At 37.8% G+C, this 24,152-nt stretch overlaps 1 protein-coding gene across 4 annotated transcripts in view; it reads right to left on the reverse strand.

The window, feature by feature from the left end:
* Nucleotides 1-866: 866 nt before the first annotated feature.
* The window catches only part of MXI1 (MAX interactor 1, dimerization protein), a 78,590-nt gene continuing 55,304 nt past the window's right edge, over nt 867-24,152 (reverse strand). For all 4 annotated transcript variants that reach the window (XM_032178094.2, XM_032178102.2, XM_058436029.1 and 1 more), the window contains exons 4-6: nt 8,509-8,623; nt 7,719-7,890; nt 867-2,667 (exon numbers count right to left, since the gene is read on the reverse strand). In XM_032178094.2, coding sequence (XP_032033985.1) covers nt 2,504-2,667; nt 7,719-7,890; nt 8,509-8,623 — 451 coding nt within the window. In that variant the 3' untranslated portion in view covers nt 867-2,503. The remainder of the gene's footprint in view (nt 2,668-7,718; nt 7,891-8,508; nt 8,624-24,152) is intronic.

Raw genomic sequence — 24,152 nt, forward strand, 5'->3', positions numbered from 1 at the left:
TTCAAACTGCCATTTCATTTGGCATTGATACTGATTTGGTATCAACAGACATTTAGGAGATAGTTACCTCTTAAGGTGTGGATACCCATTCATGTTTTTGCCTTCATAAAGAAGGATGGTACAAAAAGGTATTCTTCGTTCAGTTTTTATTTATTTCTTCCAATTAACTTTTGTGTCTTCAAAATTGATTTGTCTTTTAAAAAATACTTCTTACTCATCATACAATCTACACCACCCCAAGGAAAACAAACCCAGGGAAGGGTAATTTAGGGGGCAGTTAAAATGTGCACTATAGGTTTATAACAAATGCTTTCCAGCCCATAATCCTATACATATACAACAAAATGGCGGCACCTCAAGTTCATCTGAATGACGGCCCAAATAATGCAAGCGAAGGCCGTGAGAATAACAAAACAGAAGCTTAGTCACTGGCTTCATTCACTTTCCATGGTAGCATAGTCTTCAAACTGTCTCACACTTGATCAAGAGTAAGCAAACATAGAGACAACATCTTGACTCAGCCAGTAGTAATTATAAATGAAACCAGAAATAATTTACCTGGGCCACAAAAATGAATTGTTTTGTCATGTTTTTCATTAAGTCCCTAGCACCTGAAACGTAGCAAGTTCTGATACTGGGCTTCTAAAGGCATGCAGTTTTTCACTCACATCTATTTCAAAGAATTTCTTCCAACTGAAACATAGCACAATCAAGGAAAAACTTCTGGAGGCAAAGGAAGAGCACAAGAACAAGTGTATGTTGAGGCGTAATGTATGACCAAGATGGTACACTATATATAGAAGCAGTGAATGCTGTTAAAAGTGTCACTCACAAAGGGATAGTCTAACATTAACACACAACTCAACTGCACTGCTAAATATGGTTGTCTTTATTTTCTTTTTCCTTGCCCAGCCCTATCTAAACATAAAATAAAACTACAGGACTGAAATTAACAATCCATTAAAATCAGCAATAAGTTATGAAAATCATAAAGCTTTTTTTTTTTTTTTAAAGTAATTAAGGGTAGTTAAATTATTTAAAGTATACAAAGTCCAAACAGCCAGGGGTAAGGTCTCCAAGAGGCCTTCCCAGGGTAAGGGAGAGGGCCACAGGGGAACCTTGGAGTTTGAAAGACAAAGGGAACACATGACATCAAAGTGCAGGCTAGAAATTTCACTTAGAAGAAAATAACATTACTGAAAATATTCGTAAGAGTAACAATAGCACCTGCACAGTGGGACTGTGAGGAAGAGAGAGACTGCCTGTAGGAAAATGGAAGCAAATCTTTACATTAAAATGAGACAAGTGCTGAACTTAACTATGTTAACTATGATAGTGTGTCTACTATAGATATCAGATGGTTAAAAGCTGGTAAAAGGTAATGATTCTAAGAACAAAAATAGCATTGACCCTTTTTCTACCTAGCCCAGACCTCATTCATTTTGTGCACTATAAAGAGTGAGGTGTGAGGTGTTTTATCATTATCAAATGCTGCATCAAAATAGATGATTTTTTTCCCCATGTGTTTTTCCACTATAAAAGACATCTATTTTTTTTTATGGATAAGCTTTAAAAAGATGTCATTTTGGTTTTCAACACATATAAACAGTTATCAAAATCTGAAATAAAAATGCTGCTGTGGCTCAGACCTTGGCCTGCTAATCTGCGTGCACAACTCTTCTGACCCACGCAGACGCAGAGGCACGTGGAGCTTTTTCCTTCTGGCCCCCCAATCCATACTCATAGGCCTTGTAGGATAGAGGCTGTCATGCATGGACTGCTCCCATGTGGCCTAAGGGCATCAGGATGGAGAGCTGGCAGTTGGGTGCCCTAGTGCTAACAATGCAGGATAAGGTTAGCTTGCTTAGCATGGAATCCAACAGAAAGCTGAGCTGCATGATGATCCCTTTCAAAAGGCTTCATGGGAGTCTCTCCTTTGCAGAGCATGAAATGAGCTTTTTTAAAAAAAATAATAATAAAGGATTGATCATCCACAGGCTTCATGATAAACTGTCCCAGGCTGAGTTTTAATAGCTCATTAGCTATCCAAGATTAATACCTGATTTTCTTGTCTTTTCATTTGAATAGTTTTTATTTTGCTTTTAGGACCATAAAGCTCAGGAAGGGTTCATAACCCCATCCTTAAATATGTCTACTAAATGTAGTATGAGCAAACTAGAAAAGAGAAAGAGGATGACATCTCCAATGTCCTCTTTTCAATCAACTCAAATCAAGAAAATTTTACACAAGTTTTCTGCTGCCATTAAAAATTGTGATTTTTCCAATATGAATATTCTGAGTATTTGTTCTCCTTGGGAGGCTCCGCCCCACTTTTTGCTAAGTATTTGCTTAAATACAGGTCCTCTGACCCTTTTGTTCAAGTATAGTTTTGTTTTGTTTAGTTTTAAAGAGGAGACTGCATCATGAACCCAATTTAAGAGATTGTTTGTATTGAATTGGCCCAGTGAATATTTTGCCCTGCACTGTTATGTCATGCTGGGTTCTATGAAGTGAATGAAAGTTTGACACTGGCACTGGAGTAACCCTCGTCACTCCCAATACTCGGCAGGCTGCTGTGGTCATCAATGTCACTGATGCTGGTGGTACTTATATTGTCCACTTCTCCATGGGAGAACTCTGTGCTTTCAACATCCACTTCAATCTCCTCTGCCAAAGGAAAAAAAAAAAAAAAAGAACATTAATTATCGAGTATAGCGCACGTTCAAAAACTAACAGCATGAGGAAAAGAGGTATAAGAAATGTTATACAACAAGCTTATTATCAGTGATTTCTGGAGAACAGAGGAACAAGGTGAAGAGACAGGAATATTTTTTGCCAAGGGGAATGTCTGATATACAGTGGTGGTCTTAATTTAGGCAGCAAATTTCCTAAATCCTTTGACGCCAGTCCGTCTGGACCTCCCTAAAGCACTTGGCGTATTTGGGAATTAGTACTTAATATTAAAAGGTCCCAACCCCCAAGTGGTTTAAAAACATCTGTTTTGCATTAAACCACAAACTAATTCTCAGTTCTGTTTATTAATCAGGGTCGCCTTAAAGGGTGGGCAGGAGCACAAATTTAATATAGGCAAACTAGAAAATTTACCCATCCAGGCCTTTGGTGGTGCCATTCTACAGATAGTTCAACAGACTTCTAGGATTCATCGTAAAGATCTTCAACTAGTCAGTCAAACAAGTCATCATAAAGTAGAGTTTGAGGTATATGTCTTAGATTTAATTTTCTTGCATCAAATATAGCTTGAAATAAGGGCCTGAGACTTAAAAGTCTTCAGATGATAGTGAGATCCATTTTGGTGGTAGTATACAGACTTAAAAGCCAAACATTTAAAAAAAAAACACAAATACATATTTGACTCAGCTATCAATAGATAATGTTGCTGGACGCAGTGGCTCATGTCTGTAATCCCAGCACTTTGGGAGGCTAAGGCAGGAAGATCACTTGAGCGCAGGAGTTTGAGACAAGCCTGGGTAACAAAGTGAAACTCCATTTCTACCCAGAAAAAAAAAAAAAAAAAAAAACCCACAAAAATTAGCTGGGTATAGTGGGTGATCCAGTAGTCCCAGCTACTCAGGAGGCCAAGGTTGGGAGGATCACTCTTGAGCCCAGGAGGTTGAGGCTGCAGTGTGCCAAGGTCTCACCACTGCACTTCAGCCTGTGTGACAGAGCGAGACCCTGTCTCTTAAAAATAAAAGAAAATCTTAATTGTTAAATAGTAGATATTCAATCATTAATAATATCCATAAAGCAATACACATGTTAAAAACAAAAAGGAGTTTAAAAGTTGTTTTCTCCCATCAGAACTAGAGTGAAACCCAGGATTTTTCAGTTACCTTAAAACGAATTCAAAGCCTTATGTTTCACATTTGGCACTGACTTTTTAAGGGTTCACACTAATCACAACTGCTTTAAAAAAGTGGATTCAGCCGGGTGCGGCCATTACTTTGGGAGGCTGAGGCAGGTGGATCACGAGGTCAGGAGTTCAAGACCAGCCTGACCAATATGGTGAAACCCCGTGTCTACTAAAAATACAAAAATTAGCTGGGCATGGTGGCGCGCGCCTATAGTCGCAGCTACTTGGGAGGCTGACGCAGCAGAAACACTTGAACTCAGGAGGCGGAGGCTGCAGCGAGCCAAGATCGCGCCACTGCACTCCAGCCTAGGTGACAGAGCGAGACACTCTCAAAAAAAAAAAAAAAAAAAAAAAAAAGGATTCTTGTGAGGCCAAAAGGACAGGGTGAAGCTATTTCCAGGAATATACTTTACGAAAAGGCTTGTTGCTTCAAAAGTTTTAGAGATTCTAGAGATGTTTTTAAAATGTAGGCAGCTGTCCAAATAATCTATGAATTCATATATTGGCTCTATATCCGTATTGCTTCAGAAGCCATTGTTTCCCAGCACCACTGAACACTCATCCAACCTACAACTAGAAGATAATAACAAGACACACTATCCAAAAGAGCATGCTGAACTCAGTCAAAACAAAGTAAAATGATGGCCAACACAGTGGCTCACACCTGTAATCCCAGCACTTTGGGACGCCAAGGCAGGGGGATTGCTTGAACCCAGGAGTTTGAGACCACTTGGGCAACAAGGCCCATCTCTATTTTAATAAAATTTAAAAATAGGTTTAAAAAAATTTTTTTAAAAACCCAAAAAAAACAAAGTAAAATGAGAAACTGCTTTAGCCAAGTGTACCACAGATGTTAACTAAAAGCCCCTATAACACTACAAAAAGGAGGTTGCCAGCTCAGGATAAGGATGGTACTTGGTAAGGTACCACTGAAGTAAGGTACACTGGGAACACTAAAAAAAAATGAGAGCTATAGTGATGAAAATACACCCTCCTCTCTGAAATCTGGAGGTAGTTGGGGTGGGTACAAGGAGGAGGTAACAGGAAGGACAGCTAAAACCTAAAGACCTAAGAAGAGGTTTCCACTAGTTAGCAACAGAGGAAAGACTGGGACACCAAGGTCTGGGTTATTTCTGCTATACCTAATTCAGGGTTATTTCTGCTATATTTCACTGTTACTGATAAATGTAGCATGTCCTTCAGGTTCTTGCTACTGCCTCTGGTAGACTTTTCTTGAAAAAGTGCCACACAAAAATAAACTTTTACATAGAAAAATAAGAAAACAGAAAAACAAGAACTCCTAGGGTTGTGTTAAAAAGGATGAAAAAACTATTTGAAAGGCTCCTACTCACCAAATCTGGGACAGTTTGGGCATTCAAAAGAATTTAAAAGGATGACTGCAATGGATTGGAACACATTCAGTACAGCAACACATGAGTTCATGATATAATCAAAAAACTAAAACCAAAACTTGTTACTTCTGGAAGCTGCTATGGTACCAACTCTGTTTGGGAAACTGATAAAGCAAAAAACAAGACCAAGCATTTATCCCACCTTCCCTGTATGAACTTTATTTCAGGATAACCGAAAAGTTGATGAGAAAATGTTTATAGGATAAAAACAGGCCGGGCGCGGTGGCTCACGCTTGTAATCCCAGCACTTTGGGAGGCCGAGGCAGGCGGATCACGAGGTCAGGAGATCGAGACCACGGTGAAACCCCGTCTCTACTAAAAATACAAAAAAATTAGCCGGGCGTGGTGGCGGGCGCCTGTAGTCCCAGCTACTCGGAGAGGCTGAGGCAGGAGAATGGCGTGAACCCGGGAGGCGGAGCTTGCAGTGAGCCGAGATCGCGCCACTGCACTCCAGCCTGGGCGACAGACGAGACTCCGTCTCAAAAAAAAAAAAAAAAAAAACAAAAAAAAAACAAAAAACAGTTAATAAATACAAGAGGAATGACACAATTAGAAAATCACTATTTTATGACACCCAGTGAAATAAGGGCAATAATTGCTAAAACTGTTGAGTTAAAGGCTGATAACATTTATATAAATGTATTAAAATGACCTTACCTGAACCTACTGATTAATATTAAAAGTGCGACAACAACTAGACAGAACACTGACATAACAGGAAGTACAAAGCACCACCTATGAAGTATTCTGCATCTACCAACCAGTTTACAGTCAATATAAAGGACATAACATGTTAAATGACACCATGAGGATTCAACCAGCCAAATCTAGGATGTGGGAAATTCTGCAAGAAAAATGACTCAGTCTCTTGATGTTTAAAAAAATACGTACATATATACATATACACACACAGATCTATACCTATATATTCCTTCATGTTTTCTCTGCCAAAGAAGTCTTTTTGAGATGTTATGTAGAAACCAGTTTTTGTTTCTACCAAAATGGTGTAGGAGGAAGAAAAAAGATTATTATAGATTAATATCTTAAAAGACACATCAAACAAATGCAATGTGGCCTTTGGATCCTGATTTAAACATACCAATGGTAAAATGCCATTTTTGAGACAACTGGAGAAAATGTATCACAGACTGGGTATTAGATGATATTAAATAAGATTATCTGATTTTATTAATTTTGTGGGGTATTATAATAGCATTATAATTACATTTTTTAAAATCCTATTTATTCAAGATACATACTAAAGTATTTAGGGGCAAAATGATGTTATGTGGGATTTGAGTTAAAGCATTCCAGAAAAAATATTGAGGGTGAGGGTAGTGAAGAGCAGATGAAACAAGTTGACTGCTATTCAAACTGAATGGTGGGTATACAGGAGTTCATTATTCTAAGTATGTTTGAAAATTTCCACTTAAAAAAGGCAAAAACAAAAAACAAAATCAGAGTCCTAAAAACAAACAAACAAACTCTGTCACTTGTCTCATGTTTTAGAATCCCAAAGAGCTCATGAGCAATTTTCTCCAAATGTAAGACTTCAAATCACCAGTGTTCACCTCTGGGATCTTTTAATGTGATATGAAGCCTGATGTGGTGGAAGCTTTGGGAAGAATGATCAGTAAAATTCAAACCATCCTTTTTTGGTTGACTTCTGTTCTTTAACTGTGTCAAAGACAAATATTCTAGGATAGATGGAAAGAGAAATAAAGGGTGTTGTACTTTAAAATCTACATATAAAAATTCACATCACCAGTAATAAAAACTTCGACATCATGTATCTTCCTGACACAATGGATTGAAAAGGGCACAACATCATTTCTTTCTTTTTTTTTTTTTTTTTTTGAGATGGAACCTCACTCTGTTGCCCAGGCTGGAGTGCAGTGGCATGATCTCAGCTTACTGCAAGCTCCACCTCCCGGGTTCACGCCATTCTCCTGCCTCAGCCTCCCGAATAGCTAGGACTACAGGCGCCCGCCACCACGCCCGTCTAAGTTTTTGTATTTTTGGTAGAGACGGGATTTTACCGTGTTAGCCAGGATGGCCTCGATCTCCTGACCTTGTGATCCGCCCGCCTCGGCCTACCAAAGTGCTGGGATTACAGGCGTGAGCCACCGGGCACAACATCATTTCTGTGATATTTCTTAACCCAACTGTATACCCTCAATCTAATCATTTGAAAACATCAGACAAACCTAAATTGAGGGACATTATATAATTTATAATATAAATATATATTTTTTTTTTCAAGAAAAAAAGTTTTATAGTCCACACTGGCACTGCTAGACAATATTACGATTGCATAAAACCTACAATGTTACACTGCTGGCTAGAAAGCAAATACGGTGCCTCCCAACTTACCCTCCCTAAATCCAGATACAGAGATGTTTAGTATTTCATTAGAGAAGAGGCAAGCTGCCTACCTCGCTCTGAATCAGAACGATCTGAAGAAATAGTTGATCCAATGCTGTCCATTCGTATTCGTTCCATCTCCTGAGGACCCTGCAGCTGTTCCAGTCGCCACTTTAAAAATCTCTGTTCTCGTTCCAAATTCTCGAGCTGGTGCTGGCTTTTTCTTTCAGCTTCTTCAAGTTTCTGAAATGATGAAATGATTTTTCCATTTGTGTATAGTCCAATACAAACAATAAAACTGATTCCTTCTTTAGCAGAGAAAACACGAATGAATATACATGTGTGAGTGTGTATAAAATATATAAATATATTTTTAAAGCCTCCAAAATGAGAATGCATATAAATACATATTTTTAAAAATAAAAAATAGTTTTGTTTTTACTTTTGTGTGTATGTAATGAATGCTATGTTACTTGAACAAGATGGACTTCTAAAAGTCTGTAATCTCCACGGAGAAACTTCCTCTAGTGTGGTATTTGATGGAAAAATACTGAAGGACACAGCCAAATGAAGTCATCTCCACCAGAGGGCACAACTGCCTTCCTTCTGAGTATGAAGAGGGTAATTGTTATTTTCCTAGTGTTCTCAGCTCTTCAAATGGCCACGCTGTCAAAACAATTTAGTTTAATCAGGTTATGTTGTTCCCATCAGATTAGCTGATAAGTTTTTAGAAAGACTTCTCTTGAGGTCAGTTCTTAAGGAGGGCATGGTGAACTAGCTGATGTATATGAATAGGAATCAGTGCCAATAATTAAACCAGAACCGAGTGAATTGTGCAAATCTGAAAGTAAAAATTCTCACCTTGATGTGTGCTTTGGCTTTGTTGAGCAAACCAAGTGTTGTGTGCCTGGTGCAGTCTGGTCCTAGTGGAATCAGAACTTTCAAGCGTTCTAAACAAAGGCGCAGATGAGCTCGTCTAAGAAAGACAAAAAGTCAAATCAGCACAGTCTGGATATTTCACTAGAAATATCATAAAACCTATTTTAAGATAAACAATAATTTGCATTTATTCAGCCTATAGGATAGATATTACACCCCTAATTCTCCGCTGTCAAAGAATGTAGGGGTGGCTGCATTTCAGTCTCTGCTATTTCTGTTGTACTCTTTAGACAACACTCACTTTAGATTATTATCCCCAATGGTAATCTCTGTCAAGATGGTTTATTTTTTAACTCACCCCATAAACTGTCTCAACCGTATTAATATGGAAGTGTGAAAACATACCAGGACAATTGTTTTTGATCTTGAATAACTAAAACCACAGGCGAGAGGAGAGGTTTTCAGCTGTGGTACCCCAAGGGAGTATAAAATGCTCACAAGTTTCTATTTCCCCCCTCCCACCTTTTACTCACTTGCACATGTGTGTGGCCCACACACACACACACACACCCTACCTCTACAACTGTAGCCATCCTACAGTGTGTTACATGTTGTTATATATTAGTTTGAACCATATGAAATTTCTGATATTCAACTGCTTTTCACTTATAATTTTGATTTCTTATACTCCAATACAACAGAAACAGCAAAATTCTGTGAACAGCTAGGGTAGGGTTAGACAAAATATATGCCCTGTGGTCAATTCTAGCCACAGAAATAACCCATAAAATAATTCCCTGCTTCCTATCTAAGTGTGCCAGCTCATTAGCTTAATTTTTATTTCTTTTTCTCTCTTCCTCTCTCTGTCTCTCTCACTACCTGCCTCCAATCCACAAGGACAACAGGTGACAAAAATCACTTACTGAAAGTCTTTGCATTCTCTAATCTACCCGTCCTGGGGGAAAGTCGAGGGAACTTTCTCCTAGAAATGCTAGCAGAGAACCTCATAGATTTACCTTCCCTGTGCCCTAAAAGAACTATGATCATGGTGATGAGAGAGTTCTGAGTATTTAACTTCATCCTAAAACAATACTGGTCCACATCTTTGGTCCTGTGTTTCATAAGGGGTAAGGTAATTCAGCAGTTAACAGCATATCTGAAAAGAAAATCCACAAATATGTTCACAGTTTACCCCTAGTCCTTAAAGACCTATAATTGAACTTTTGGTAACTGTCTTAACTGCGTCAAGAACAAAACACACACCCTCCATTCTCTTCTGAAAGAAGACTAAAATGGTTTTGCTAATTCACACACAAAACTATGCGCTTTCTCTTTCTTAATAGACACGAAATAATGTCAAGTGAAATTCTCAAAGGCTAGCAATTTGAAAAGAGAGGTAGGAGAAGGCAATAAGCAGCCAATTATGTCATGACAAGCAAGGATGATTAAGGGTAGTGAAGTCAGAGGTTTGGCTGATGAATTAAGATTCTTTTAGCACCTACTAACCTAACTATAGTTAAAGGTCTGACAGTATTTCCATTTCAAATTTCTTTATTGAGTTCAGTACCTCAAGTCTAATAATTGGGTCCAGGCTGAAACCTGACGTAACTGGTGTGGATAAAGGAATCCCTAAATTAAAGGTATATCAATGGATTCTCCTTAATGATATTTAACAACTTCAAAGTCACTTTCCTCCCCTGCTATACTACCCAAATGCATAGAACCTTTAACACAATTTTCATTTTTAACTGGAAAATTTCTTAGGTGAGGATTCTCATGTGACCACAGTGCTCTTGCTCAGCAGACCAAAAAAAAGCAAACAAACAGCAACAACAACAAAACACCAGAGTAAAAAGTGCCTTTAAACTCTTCATTAAGATTATTATGGCATATGATAACAACTGCACTCATATAATATGACTGGAGCGTGGAAACAAAGACTGGCAGCTATACTAATAGACATTCCTGCTTTAAATTAAGTCTTCTAAAAAACTCAACAAAGCAACTAGTAAAGTTAACAAGCACATTACCGCAAGAATACCTTGTCAATTTTGTTCAAATTAACTCCAAAACTTCAGTATATGTAAGAATTATCTTTTATTTTTTAGTTTTTAAGAAACTTAAAATGGGCTGGGCATGGTGGCGCATGCCTATAATCCCAGCACTTTGGGAGGCCAAGGTGGGCAGACTGTTTGAAGCCAAGAGTTCGAGACCAGCCTGGCCAACACAGCAAAACCTCATCTCTACTAAAAATATAAAAGTTAGCTGCGCATGGTGGTGCATGCCTGTAATCCCAGCTACTTGGGAGGCTGAGGCACAACAATAGTTTGAACCCAGCAGGTGGAGGTTGCAGTGAGCCGAGATGGCACCACTGCATTCTACCTGGGCCACAGAGTGAAACTCTGCCTCAGGAAGAAAAAAAAAAAAAAAAAGAAAGAAAGGAAAATCAAAATGATTCCGTAAACTTTCACATCAAGGAAAAGAAAGGTGGGTCTATTTTCCATTTTGTGATACTTGCTAAAACCTAGAATGAAAGTAACTAACATATTAAAATTCTTTCTCTCTTTAATCATTCCATGTATTACATGGATTTTACATATTCAGCACTGTTCCAGACACTTGCTTGAGAAGGAAAAGTAAAAAAAAAAAAAAAAAAAAATGTTAACTTTAAGAATTTACACTCAAGACTACAGAAACATACTGTTTTGTTTCATTTGGTCCATACTGAATGAGTCATACAGATATCAAGGACAACAGAATCTGAATAAATGGAGAGATTGTAATCAGAGGAGGTAGACTTGTAAAAGAGGTTGAAATCTGACTTTGGACTTGAAGAATATTGAATTTGTATATGAAAAAGTGAGGATTTGCTAGGTAATTTTAAAAGTAAACGACCTAAATTTATGGATTGGGACCAAGTTTAAACATAAAATCGAAAGAATCTGAATAAATGGAGAGATTGTAACTGGAGGAGGTAGACCTGTAAAAGAGGTTCAAATTTGACTTTGGACTTGAATAATATAGAATTTGTGTATGAAAAAGCGAGGATTTTCTAGGTAATTTAAAAAGTAAAGGACCTAAATTTATAGACTGGGACCAAGTTTAAACATAAAATTTTAAATGCCTTATTTTCTCTCCTTCAAGGGAAAACAACTGAGCTGGAATTCTATAAGGAAATAATCAGCTAGTTTCAGCTGTCTGAGGATCTGCAATGCACTGGCAAATCAGGAGGTACCCAGACCAAACTTTGAAAAATGCCTAAATGAACAGGGAAGGCAGAATGCTCTAAAAGATATTTTTTATTAGCCACTACTGAACACTTATTGTCAAATAATTATTCATCTGTTCTGAGATACAGCTTACACCAAGAAAATATACCCTGAGCTATCTCGCAAAGGCCAGTGATGCCATTCTTCATATTTTTTAAATACAGTCCTCCAAAATCGATATTAATATGAAAGATGAACAGTGAATTATTTCCTCTGCTCTTGTGGAGAGAGGTGTACCTGTGGAAGATAAATGTCATTTCCTTAAGTTTTTGTATTTAAATGAAACAGGCATTTGGAGAGTAGAATAACAAATGGTTAATGGCAGTTGAAGAACAGCAGCTGACCAAGAGGGAGAGTCCCATCCAAATAATGCACACAGGTACCACATGTCCTTAGATGCCACTTAGGTAAATGTACCCTTCCAAGAGCAATGGATGTCCTGTAACTGTAAACTGCAAAGAGTTAAATCAAAAAAATCCATTCTCCTCAATGTGTAAGTTTTTTTTCTCTCCTACAAATTCTTAGAACAGCAATTGTATGGCAAAATTATTCTTCCTTTTCAATGATGCTGCTCTCCACCCTTTCCCCCGTAAGTCTCCCTGTTGGTAACCAGATTGCAAGCTTAACCACCAGTGACCTAGAAAGGCATATCTTTTGATGCCATCTGGTCCCTTCTTTTCTTGCCTTCATTCTCATGTGACTGGTAGCTCAAGAGCCTCCTGTTTGAGGTTGCCAAATCATGGGTGCTGTAAGACTTCGGGGGAAGGAAAAAGGACAAGCAATAGAAGAAAAAAGCTTGGTTTGATTTGAAAATCTTTATTCACAGGCTGGGTGCGGTAGCTCATGCCTGTAATCCCAGCACTTTGGGAGGCCGAGGTGGGCGGATCTTCTGAGGTCAGGAGTTCCAGACCAGTCTGGCCAACATGGTGAAACCCTGTCTCTACTAAAAATACAAAACTTAGCCAGGCATGGTGGTCCATGCCTTTAATCCCAGCTACTCGGGAGGGTGAGGCAGGAGAATCGCTTGAACCCTGGAGGCAGAGGTTGCAGTGAGCTGAGATCACGCCATTGCACTCCAGCCTGGGTGACAGAGCGAGACTCCACCAAAAAAAAAAAAAAAAAATCCTTATTCACTGAGGAAAAAAACTGCAAGTATCATATGATGATGTTTTTCAAGTCTCCAAGGGAGAGAAGAGCTGACATAGAGAATAACGATTCATGAAAAGCATGGTCCTGCACCTCTAGTAAAAGAAGGGAAAGAAGGTTGGGGAAAGTTAAGGCTGCTGTTCTGAATATTATGATGAACACTAGACAAACAGCAAGTAGAAAAAACCTGGTACTGAAACATTTATAGAACTAGACTTAATGGAAACTGATTTTTAAAAATTTAGCTCCTTGGTGGACATTTACTTTACTTTTATTTAACACATACTTTTTTAAAAACACATGAACAGCTAATAAAAACTGTAGAGCTGAAACCTCTCCTATTTTAGCATGAGTTATAGTAAAACAAAGTTAGAATTAGGTACTGCAGCAGGAAGTGCCCTGTGAGAAAACTGGAGTTCCCTTGCTGAGAGGGACGGGGTTAGAGAATGAAGAGTTCCCAAAGTACTTTTATTTTTAAAGACACTTTGAGTTCTGTTTTAAAATGAGATTTTAAAGTGGGTTTTGCCCAGGGGAAAAGGTAATTCCCAGCCACTAACCTTGTTAGAGAGAAGAGTCCTATCAAAATTAACCACACCTTCAAAAAGGGCAAGCCCCTTGTGGGATAAAGAACAATTAGAGTCTGTTTGGCTTTTATTTTGGTAGATTGGAATCATTTTTCCCTGAAGGAACCAATGCTCCTTTTGATTTCAAACTCTGTAACCTCTACTGCCAAACTGATGTACCACAGAACATGAAGGGAAATGATTTTGGTATAAAATGGCCTCTACTAGTAGCTGTGCTATTTTAAAGCACAGGTATATCAACTATAATAGGAAGCGCACACTGTTGTGGGAAGAGAGAGGAAAGAATACCCTTTCAGAAACAAACTCCGAGTATCATTTGATGATGTTTTTCAAGTAGTCTTTCAAAACTCTAATGCCCCTGTCCAACAATAATAAATCTAACCCCCGCCTGGCCCCACAAACAATCCACTGGCTGATGCCTTTGGAGGCATGGTCCTTCACTGGAACCTGCTTGTCTTTCATTCTTCCACTATAGGATACCTAGACTTTACCAGGTAACTAAATCAAAATGGAAAGCAAGTCAAGTGATGGAGACAGTGCTTATATTTTCCTCTCTGCTGAATGTTACATAATGAACAATGAGTCCTCCCATGAGCCACATTCTTCAAAACTGCAGTGGCTTGTGGCCAGGTTTCTCAACTCCCGACACACACTCCTGCACGTGACAGCAGCTAGCTACTTTTCCTACACATTCTATATACCAAAGTGTCTCTAAAACTTAATGGGTTGAGAATCTTCTGAAAACCCAAATTTACCCCCCAAAAAACCCTGCCTGCCTGTTTTCCTAATGAAAAATGACATTAAAAATGGATCCTGATATATCAAAAGCATATTGCGGTTCATGAGTTTTATTTACTAAAACATGTATGATCATATTCTGCTGTTCAGCTTATTCGGTTCATGAAATAAGAAAGCTAAACAAAGGCCAGGCGCGGTGGCTCATGCCTGTAATCTCAGCACTTTGGGAGGTTGAGGCGGGCGGATCATGAGGTCAGGAGATTGAGACCATCCTGGCTAACACGGTGAAACCCCGTCTCTACTAAAAACACAAAAAATTAGCCGGGCGTGGTGGCACGCGCCTATAGTCCCAGCTACTTGGGAGGCTGAAGCAGGAGAGTCACTTGAACCTGGGAGGCGGAGGTTGCAGTGAACCAAGATCGCATCACTGCACTCGAGCCAGGGTTACAGAGAGACTCCATCTCACAAAAAAAAAAAAAAGCTAAACAAGCTATTTCTACAAAATGGCATTTGACAATCGTATGTTTCACCTACAACTCATATATTCTCTACTTCACAGAAAATAAACAGACTATTAACTCCCAGGTAGTAACGTGGCAAGTGGCAGGTCCCTAGTGTCAGATCTGATTGTGGTAGTCATGGGACTCAATGATGACAGAAATAAAAACTTAGGAAAATAGCTGGGACTCTCTTCTCATTTTTCAAAAAGAAGCAGCTTTCACTTAAATAGTCTTCTTAATTGGTATCTTATAAAATAATCAAATAGAAATATTACACGTGGTATAATAAAGTTACAAATTCTACAAATTACATATAATATATAATAATATAAATTATTCTGTCACATTGTCAGCCTCAGCATGAAAGGGCTTATCTGTATACAGATAAGAATTAAAATGGTTGAGATGCATGTTACTTATTCTTGGGAGACTTTTTAAAACCACTTTCTTTCAATAAAATATAAATAGTTCTTAGCATAGGCTATATATACCTCTAGAGGTATTCAATACTGAACCAGAGGATATTTGAAGCCACAGGGTTATACTATCCTTTCCAGAAGTCATAATTTTTTCAAAAATTTGGAAGAAAAACATTCTATATAAAAACAAACACAGATAATGCAAAATGTGTTTTTAAAAGAAGACTTCAAATTTCATATTATTTCAGACAGGTTGAGTATTCCTTATGTGAAATGCTTAGGACCAGAAGTGTTTTGGATTTCTCATTATTTCAGATTTTGGACTATTTGCATTATACTCAGCTGAGCATCCCAAATCCCAAAATCCTAAATCTGATATGTTCCAATGAGCATTTCTGTTGAGAGTCATGCTGATACTCAAAATGTTTCAGATTTTGGAGCATTTCAGATTTCTGGACTTGGGATGCTCAACCTGTACTACATCCCAGGACCTCCAGGAATCTATGTTCAAACTGCTAGAGCAAATCCCTACACATCACTATGGACTTTGGAACATCATTTTTGACTCATGGCTGGGATTATGTCTCTCAAAGGTTTGGAGAGGGAAAAAGAAGGGACAGGGGAGAAGGGAGAGAAGATATGGAAGAGAGAGGAAAGGGAGATGTAAATTAATGATGACAAAATAGTCACATATTCTTTCTCAAACTACAAAGATACCACATAGGCTGAAATGTTATTTAGTCTTTACAATTCAGAAATATGAAGAACATGAAGTGCCACTCAGTCAATGACAATTATCATCAGTAAACAATAGTGCCTTATTATACCACTGAGCTAAATGCTATAACAATTTTTCAAGTTGTCAGGAGTATAATCTTTACCTGTTTGAAGACTATAATTTAGTCCTCTGCCTACCACCTTTCCAGCCTCAATTCCCATAACTCATACCCTTGCAAACCTCTTCCATAATCAAATGTGCTTTTATACTTGCCAGTATCTCTACCTGGAATGCCATTCTCTCCAAATGTCCACCCGGTGGCCATCTAACTCATTTTCAGGCCATGGCCAAACAATTTCTTCCACAAGAGCATCCTTGCTGTACTCCTTCCTCAGATAATATTTGATTTCATACTAATCACACTGTATTTCAATTGAGACTGAATCCATACTTTTAGTCATTTCTGTTTTTCAAATAAACAGAATGACTGGCACACAGTGGGGAGGAGAGATGTAATACTTCTAGTGGATGTTTCTGGGACTCTCTAACTCACCAAAGTTGAGGTAACAATCAATACTAGGACCTCCAAACAGTATAATCAGATGCCAGGCCAGCATTTGTGAGACATCTACTTATGAATGCCAGAACTCTTAACCTTTTTTTTTTCTGGTGCAGCTGAAGTCACCAGCAAATGTTAATAAGGTGCATACCACCAAAGATGTCTACATGTAGAGTAACCAACAGTCTCCAACCTAACTCTTGATAAGAGTCAACACTTTTTTTTTTTTTTTTTTTTTTTTTTTGAGACGTAGTTTCACTCTGTTGCCCAAGCTAGAGTGCAGTGGCTTGATCTCGGCTCACTGCAACCTCCGCCTCCCAGGCTCAAGCAATTCTCCCGCCTCAGCCTCCTGAGTAGCTGGGATTACAGGCACGTGCCGCCAAGCCCAGCTAATTTTTTTTTTTATTTTACTAGAGACGGGGTTTCACCATATTGCCTAGGGTGGTTTCAGACTCCTGAGCTCAGGCAATCCGCCCACCTCGGCCTCCCAAAGTGCTAGGATTACAGGCATGAGCCACCACAACTGGCCAACACCTTTTTTAATAGTGAAGCGAAGGGTTTAAGAACTGCAGCTTTTACAACAGAATGACTTTATCAAAGTATTTACAGTGACAGGGGCCTAGGACTAGGAAAACAAAAGAAACAGCTAAGAAAACCAAGGTATGAGAAGGGAAAGTCTAAAAAGCAATATTCCACAATGCAAAGAAGAAAAAAATTAAATCAACAGTTCTTAATCCCATGTGATAAATGAGAAACTAGTGTATGCACAGGCTTACAAGATCCATGGACTGCTTGCTAAGTTGAAGACTATAGTGCAGAACATATAAACAACTATTTTTTTAAATTATCCTGCATTCATGACTAAGGAAGACTTCATTTTTGACAGCCTCATTTGAAAAAAAATAATAATAATTAAATCTTGTTCCAGAGGCATTTGTTCTTCACTGGAACTCCCACAAGGAACCCAATCTCCAAAGTGATTTAACAGAAATTGCTCACTTGACATCCATTCTGTGCTAAATTTAGTTTCTATGCATACTTCCCCTCTCTTATCTGTTTATAAGGATTTAGTTAAAAAGAAAAACTTGATCATTCATTCACCATATTTCTTCTTTGGTCACACAATAACTTTCTGTATTCCAAGTTTCAAAGTCTGGGAAATAGGGCTACATCACTGGAGAAAACAGTGGCAATTTGTTCTAAATACAAAATAGCTTATTTTCCTTTGGCAACTTTCCAGGGGTCTGGGTAGAGGGAAGGGATACTCCTCTCTAGAGAGATCAGGCTCTGAACCTGGACTACTGTCAAAACTTAGCCATCGATGGGAGAGAATATTTTTTTAATTATCTTTCACATCAATTGGAAACTGATTAAAGATTTTTGCCTTATTAACAGTTTTTCTACTCTTTGGCCTTTTGTTGGTGTTCATCTCTATTCTGGCAGCCCCCATTGGCTGATTTAATGGTACCAAGGGGCTGAGAAGTGTTGCTGTCCAAAAGAAAAAGCATTCTCTCACAGGGACTGGGAAGCCAATCTGCAATCACAACAGTAGCTACTTGTTAACTTTCTATTTGAAACACAGTGATGTCAATAGTATTGTACCCTGCCAGCCACCATGGGGTAAAGTACATTTTGAAACCAAAACAAACTTCCTACGTGCTGGCAAGTGAGATCTGAGACAGTGATAATGTTCTATAAGACACTGACCTAATTTTATATACGAAATCCAAGAATTAAGTCTACTCTTCTACAAAAGTTTAAGTCTAACTCTCACAGCTCTATTCCCACCCAGAGCCCAGTATAATTGCTTTATTATATCAAATTATTGTCCAGGATGGAAGAGGGAAATGACGAAATACTGTTACTGATCTCGAATTAAAATGGCGATCTCACATAGCACAAAACGGCACATTTAAAGAATGCTTTGTAATATTGCTGTTCATCTAGAAGCATAAAATGAAAATAGCAAAGCACCTTTAAAAGTGGCCCTACTAATAAGATGTGAGTTGTATAATGGCTCATTTTAAGGGGATATATTCATGTAGGAGGAAAGACATTTTATTAAATGGAACAGGAACAATCTGGCCCAAGAATTAATTCATCCCTGGAAGGCGAATATTCATAATTTGTACTGAATATGAGTAACCTGAAATAGAGAGCTAAACGATTAAAAGTGGTAACCATGCTTACTACTGGCAGATGGCAAATGGTTTGGCATTGCTGGACATCTGCCAATCCAGTCAGGCCAGCCAGGAATTATTTTTAAAGTCCCATTTTAGAACAATTTTCCCAAAATCAAAATGCAGTTTGTTTTTTGGTGAGGAGGAGATAAAATTTGTGGTAGAAAAAGGGTAACAAAGAGGAATTGTCGGCCAATGTGTATGTGTATGTGTTGTTGTTGTTGTTGTTAATAACTGAGGCATTTACAGGCCATTTGCAACCTCTGGAAAAATAAAATTCATAGAATTTAAAATATGCCATAGTCCCTGATAATAATAGAGAATCAATGTTTTGGTATGTCTTTTTATTTCTAAATTACTTAACTGTTTTGACCTCTCTTTCATTGTACTGTATCACTTTTTTTTTTTTTCCTGACCACAAAGGGCCCAACTGAAGAGCAGTTTTTGAGAGTAACTTTTGGAGGCAGCCTAGCATAACACAACACCTGGCACCAATCCTGGGCATGCTCTCCTCTGATAAGGCAGAAATTTTCTCAGTGTTATAGTAGGGCACTTACAGATTAGCACTTTTAGGCAGATAGAAAGTGAACATGCCTTAAGAACTACTTTATTTTTTAAAACCCTTCTGAAAAGGGAAAGGTGTTTGATAGATTAACAACAATTACAATTATCTCCTCTTTATCAAGTGAAAGACTGGGTTCAAGTTATATCTGGGTTGCAACATTACACTATGTGACTTGCTTCTATTTATATTTGTCTAAATCTTAGTTTGACTCTCCTCTAGAAAAGCCCAGGAAAAGATTAAATAAGAGAGGAATCAAAGCTCTAGTATTTATTTCATATGATTCTAGCCTCAGCTCAATACCAATACAGTTTTCTAAGGACTGCTACAAAAGTGTTATTACTTTCATTTCATCAATAGCTCAGGAAAACAGCCATGAAAAATCTATACAGTTCCAGGGATTTGAGAAAAGAAGGAAGAGACAGGCGGAGGGGAACATGTTTTATTTTATTACCATTGCCAGTCAATATTTTAGTTGCTCATCAGGCAGGTTGTGTGGCTCTCCTGCCTAAGAATATTCCAACAGCAAGAACATATTGACCACTACTCCAACTAAAGAAGCCAGTAGAGTATGGAGGTTAAATTTTCCAATCTTGGCTACATTTCCTTTCAGATACCGCAGGATGAAGGTTCTAAAACATCTTTCAGGATCACCAACAACTGTTATCTCACAGAACAAAAGGCACATGAAGGATACTTTGACATTTTGGAAAATAAGACCCAACATATATTCTGTATTGTCTTCTAAAAATATCAATATTTCTTGAACATTGCAAACCAGGAAACCCATGTTCCCTCATTCATCTGACCCAATATATCCTAGCAGTAAATTCCAATTGTTTTCAAGGAAGTTCTAAGGGCCCCTATCACCAAATTGCTTAAGAAAAATTCCTTTCCATTATAAAAATAGCAGTGTTGAAAAGTTAATCAGCTCTATCTAAACTGTGTTATGTTTACAAATGTTTTAACTGCAAAGATGGGATTTCTAATCAAAAAAAGAACCTTATTTAGAAAAGAGTGATTTTTTTCACAGCTTTGTCCAATACAAGCTGTTCTGTAAAGGAATAATTGTGAATCAGGCTGGAATAAAGTGAATCAAGATGGAAAAAGCCTACAAACATTACAATTCTAAAGAAAAATGACATAGTTGGTTGCATCAATGGTCCAAATTCCAAAGAGTTCACTTTTGACAATGACACCAACAGATGGCTCAGAAAAAACTATGATGGCTGTCCTCCATGACAGTAACCAATATATTACATAAACATACCCCTAACATCTCCTTACTAAAGCCCAATAGCAATATTTTATCAAAGAACTGATCTAAACTTGGCTTGATTTTATTTCTATTTTTTATTAGGGTAGTAAGTCCCCATATAGTTACCACATATTGTATTAAGACTGTCTTTTTTAATTTGAGAATTCCTCTTTTAAGATTCAAAGGGAATAGACACCCTCATTTTAGTCATTATAATTTTTGATGAAGAAATCTAAGTGTACCTTTTCCTAATTTCCAAGTTTCTCCCTTATCTTAATTGAGCCATTACACTTCAACATTAGAAAGCCTGTATCTTTCTCATTTGATTTTAGATTTTAAAGGGTCAGCTTTACTCTAGTTACTTCAGGATAAAAGTATCAGAAAATAAAGCGTTTTATGAAACATAGATTTTTCTGTAATGGCATAAAACCCCCTATCAACCTTAGTTTTTAGGGAAGCTCATAAGAGATAGGTTATAGGTTAAAATTTTTAAAAATCAATAATCACAGGTTGATGCACTAACGCAGGCAGGAAGTTTTAAAAGGCACAAGATTTCCCACGTAAATATCTTGCTTAGGGTTCTCTATTAAAGGATGAGAAGCACTCAGATAAAATATAATGTACAAGGTGAAATACATGATCTTAAAAGTTAGTAGGCTCTTCATCATATAGGGCCTACTAGAATAAAGTTGACATCTTCAGTAGTACTCCAAAACAGAATGACCTCTAAGAAATTATGGAGGGCTAAGGAATTGGATGTTCAGGTATCTTCATTTACTCAAAGGTAATGATAGATTGATCTGTCCCAGTTGAGGCTTTTGGTTGTTTTCACAAGACATTTGGGCATTCACCAACACTGCCACCACAAAAAGAGGGAGAACCATTGTAGCCACTCCTTCATAGAAAACACAGCCATTAAAAATGACACTGTATTAGGCCAGGCACAGTGGCTCACACCTGTAATCCCAGCACTTTGGGAGGCCGAGGTGGGCGGATCACGAGGTCAGGAGTTCGAGACCAGCCTGGCCAGCATGGTGAAACCCCATCTCTACTAAAAATACAAAAAAATTAGCTGGGCATGGTGGCACATGCCCTTAATCCCAGCTACTCAGGAGGCTGAAGCAGGAGAATTGCTTGAACCCGGGAGGCAGAAGTTGCAGTGAGCCAAGATCATGCCACTGCACTCCAGCCTGGGCAACAGAGCAAGACTCCATCTCAAAAAAAAAAAAAGACACTGTATTTTAGCTGTCATCAGAGACATACCAGGAAGGCGACCATAAATTAATAAGAAGGTTGTATCACATTCTCCAAATGTACTCTCAGGCCTATATCTATCTTATCCATGCTGAAAAGCTGCAAGTTCACTTTCACCCCAGAGTAAGTGACAACTATAATGATTAAAAGAGCAAAAGAGACTCAGATGTAGTATTTCTCCTGAAAGCCCTTTTAAACATACTGAAAACATGATAAAAACCAATTATGGCAAACTCCAAGAGAGAACCAAGCAGAGGAATAACCACTTGTGTCTAAGCAGTTCATATTAGCTTCAGCCCATGATAACCCCCTGCTATGAGTTTACCTCAACTCCCATCTCAAACACATAAAACTTAGCACTTAATTATATGCTGCTTATAGGAGCTTAGAATATCTTTTGTCTTCTACCTAGACTATAAGCCTCCAGATCAGGGCTCAGGACTTCTACTTCTTTTATCCTATTCCCATTACCTAGCACACAGTCAATGTCTAATAAGTGCTTGTCAGTTGATTTGTAATTATCTTTAGAAGTCCTCTGTCAGTGTCAGGAACTATACCACTTCAAATGAACTCCCATTTCCACCAAAAATTTCAAATCAGAAAACATCATCTTGGGGTATATAAGACTGTTAAGAGACATTAGCATAATTACCCATTACTTGCAAGTCACCCTAGATTGATAATCAAAGGAAGTTCAAAACAAATCCTAAATTTTTAAGATCAAGTAATCAAGGAAGTTTGAAACAAACCCTAAATCTAAAGTTTTAACGTATTTCCTTGTTATCTCATCTAAAAGTGCAAAGGGTGAGGAAGGGAAGAGAGTCAGAGAGAGGAGCCAAATTGTACTTTATTGAAAATAGTAAAACTGTTGCTAAAAGATAAACAATTCTTAACTATTATTTATGCCTAACCAATGTTGGGCCTGTACTAGCATCTAACTCCTCCATACTCAGAGCTCTACTAAAACCTTCACCTGTCAAGAAAGATGTGTCCATGTTGCAAATTGAAGGTGCCAAACTCAAACATATGTCTGAGCTCCAGCTTTTCCATATCTGAACTAAAAAATCCTAAATAGAAGTAGAATACAGTTCTGTATACCATTTCTAGAAAACATTTCTCCATCAAGGACCACCATTTGAAAAAAACAAATTTTTAACATAAAGCACTAACCAGCACTAGCCTCAAGCTAATGTTTAAAAATCAATTTTTTCTATTACATTCAACTAATACTAAACTAAAACATTGTTGACTACCATTTTAAATGAATGGAATTTTATTATGGCAAATTGTAAAGCCAGTTAAAATCTAGAAAATAATACGATAAAGTTAACAGGAATTTGCCTGAGTAAATTAATCTACATAAGAAATCTTCATCTGGATGAAATTTAAAACTTTATGATCTCAAGAATATTTAAAAATCAATTACTAGGACGGGCGTGGTGGCTCATCCCAGCACTTTGGGAGGCCGAGGCAGGCGGATCACGAGGTCAGGAGTTTGAGACCAGCCTGGCCAACATGGTGAAACCCCACCTCTATGAAAAATATAAAAATTAGCTGGGCATGGTGGCGGGTGCCTGTAATTCCAGCAACTCGGGAGGCTGAGGCAAGAGAATCATTTAAACCCAGGAGGCGGAAGTTGCAGTGAGCCAAGATCATGCCATTGCACTCCAGCCTGGTGACAGAGCGAGACTCCATCTCAAAAAAAAAAAAAAAAAAAAAAATCAATTACTACTATATTTCCTTCTAAGCACAGCAAATCAGAATGTGCTAAACAAAACTATTTTCAAAATTTCTAATACAATGCCCAATACAGCGGGAATAAGTTTTGGTATACCATATTTGAAACTCACTAAAATAGTTATAAATTACTTTCTTTTTAATAACCTCTTATCTCTAATTGCTTCAGCCTTCAAATGAATCAAACTCAGAACTCACATATATTTAACTCGTATACCTTTGTGGAAAAAAAGATGTGTATATGTATCTCTCTCATACACACACACACACACACACACACACTTTTAAATTACGGTAACAGAAAAATGGCTCCAGATGAACCCAATGGCCACTTCAATAATAATCTCTGTAGCTAGCAGTATGTATGGAAATTTAGAACATCCTGAGATATTTTCCTAAAGCTATTAATTCTAAACTAAGAGAGACATTGGCTTTCCAAAAAGGAATGGGTCTTCCTAAGGCTCTGTCCAAGATCACTGTTCCAGCAGATCATGGAAACTTCCATGAAAGATTCTATTTCTGTAAATAATTCTACAGACCTTACATGATGTCAAATTAAATAGTTGTGAAAAGAAACAAAAAATTCAGAAGGAAAACAGGATTAACACAACTGCAGATGAAAATCATAGAAAAGAGTATATCTCAAAAAGCAAGCTGAAATCTACAAAGATGCCATATCAAATTATAGAGCTATTTAGACAG

Source organism: Hylobates moloch, unplaced genomic scaffold (genome assembly GCF_009828535.3).
Source record: "Hylobates moloch isolate HMO894 unplaced genomic scaffold, HMol_V3 SCAFFOLD_3, whole genome shotgun sequence".
NCBI lineage: Eukaryota > Metazoa > Chordata > Mammalia > Primates > Hylobatidae > Hylobates > Hylobates moloch.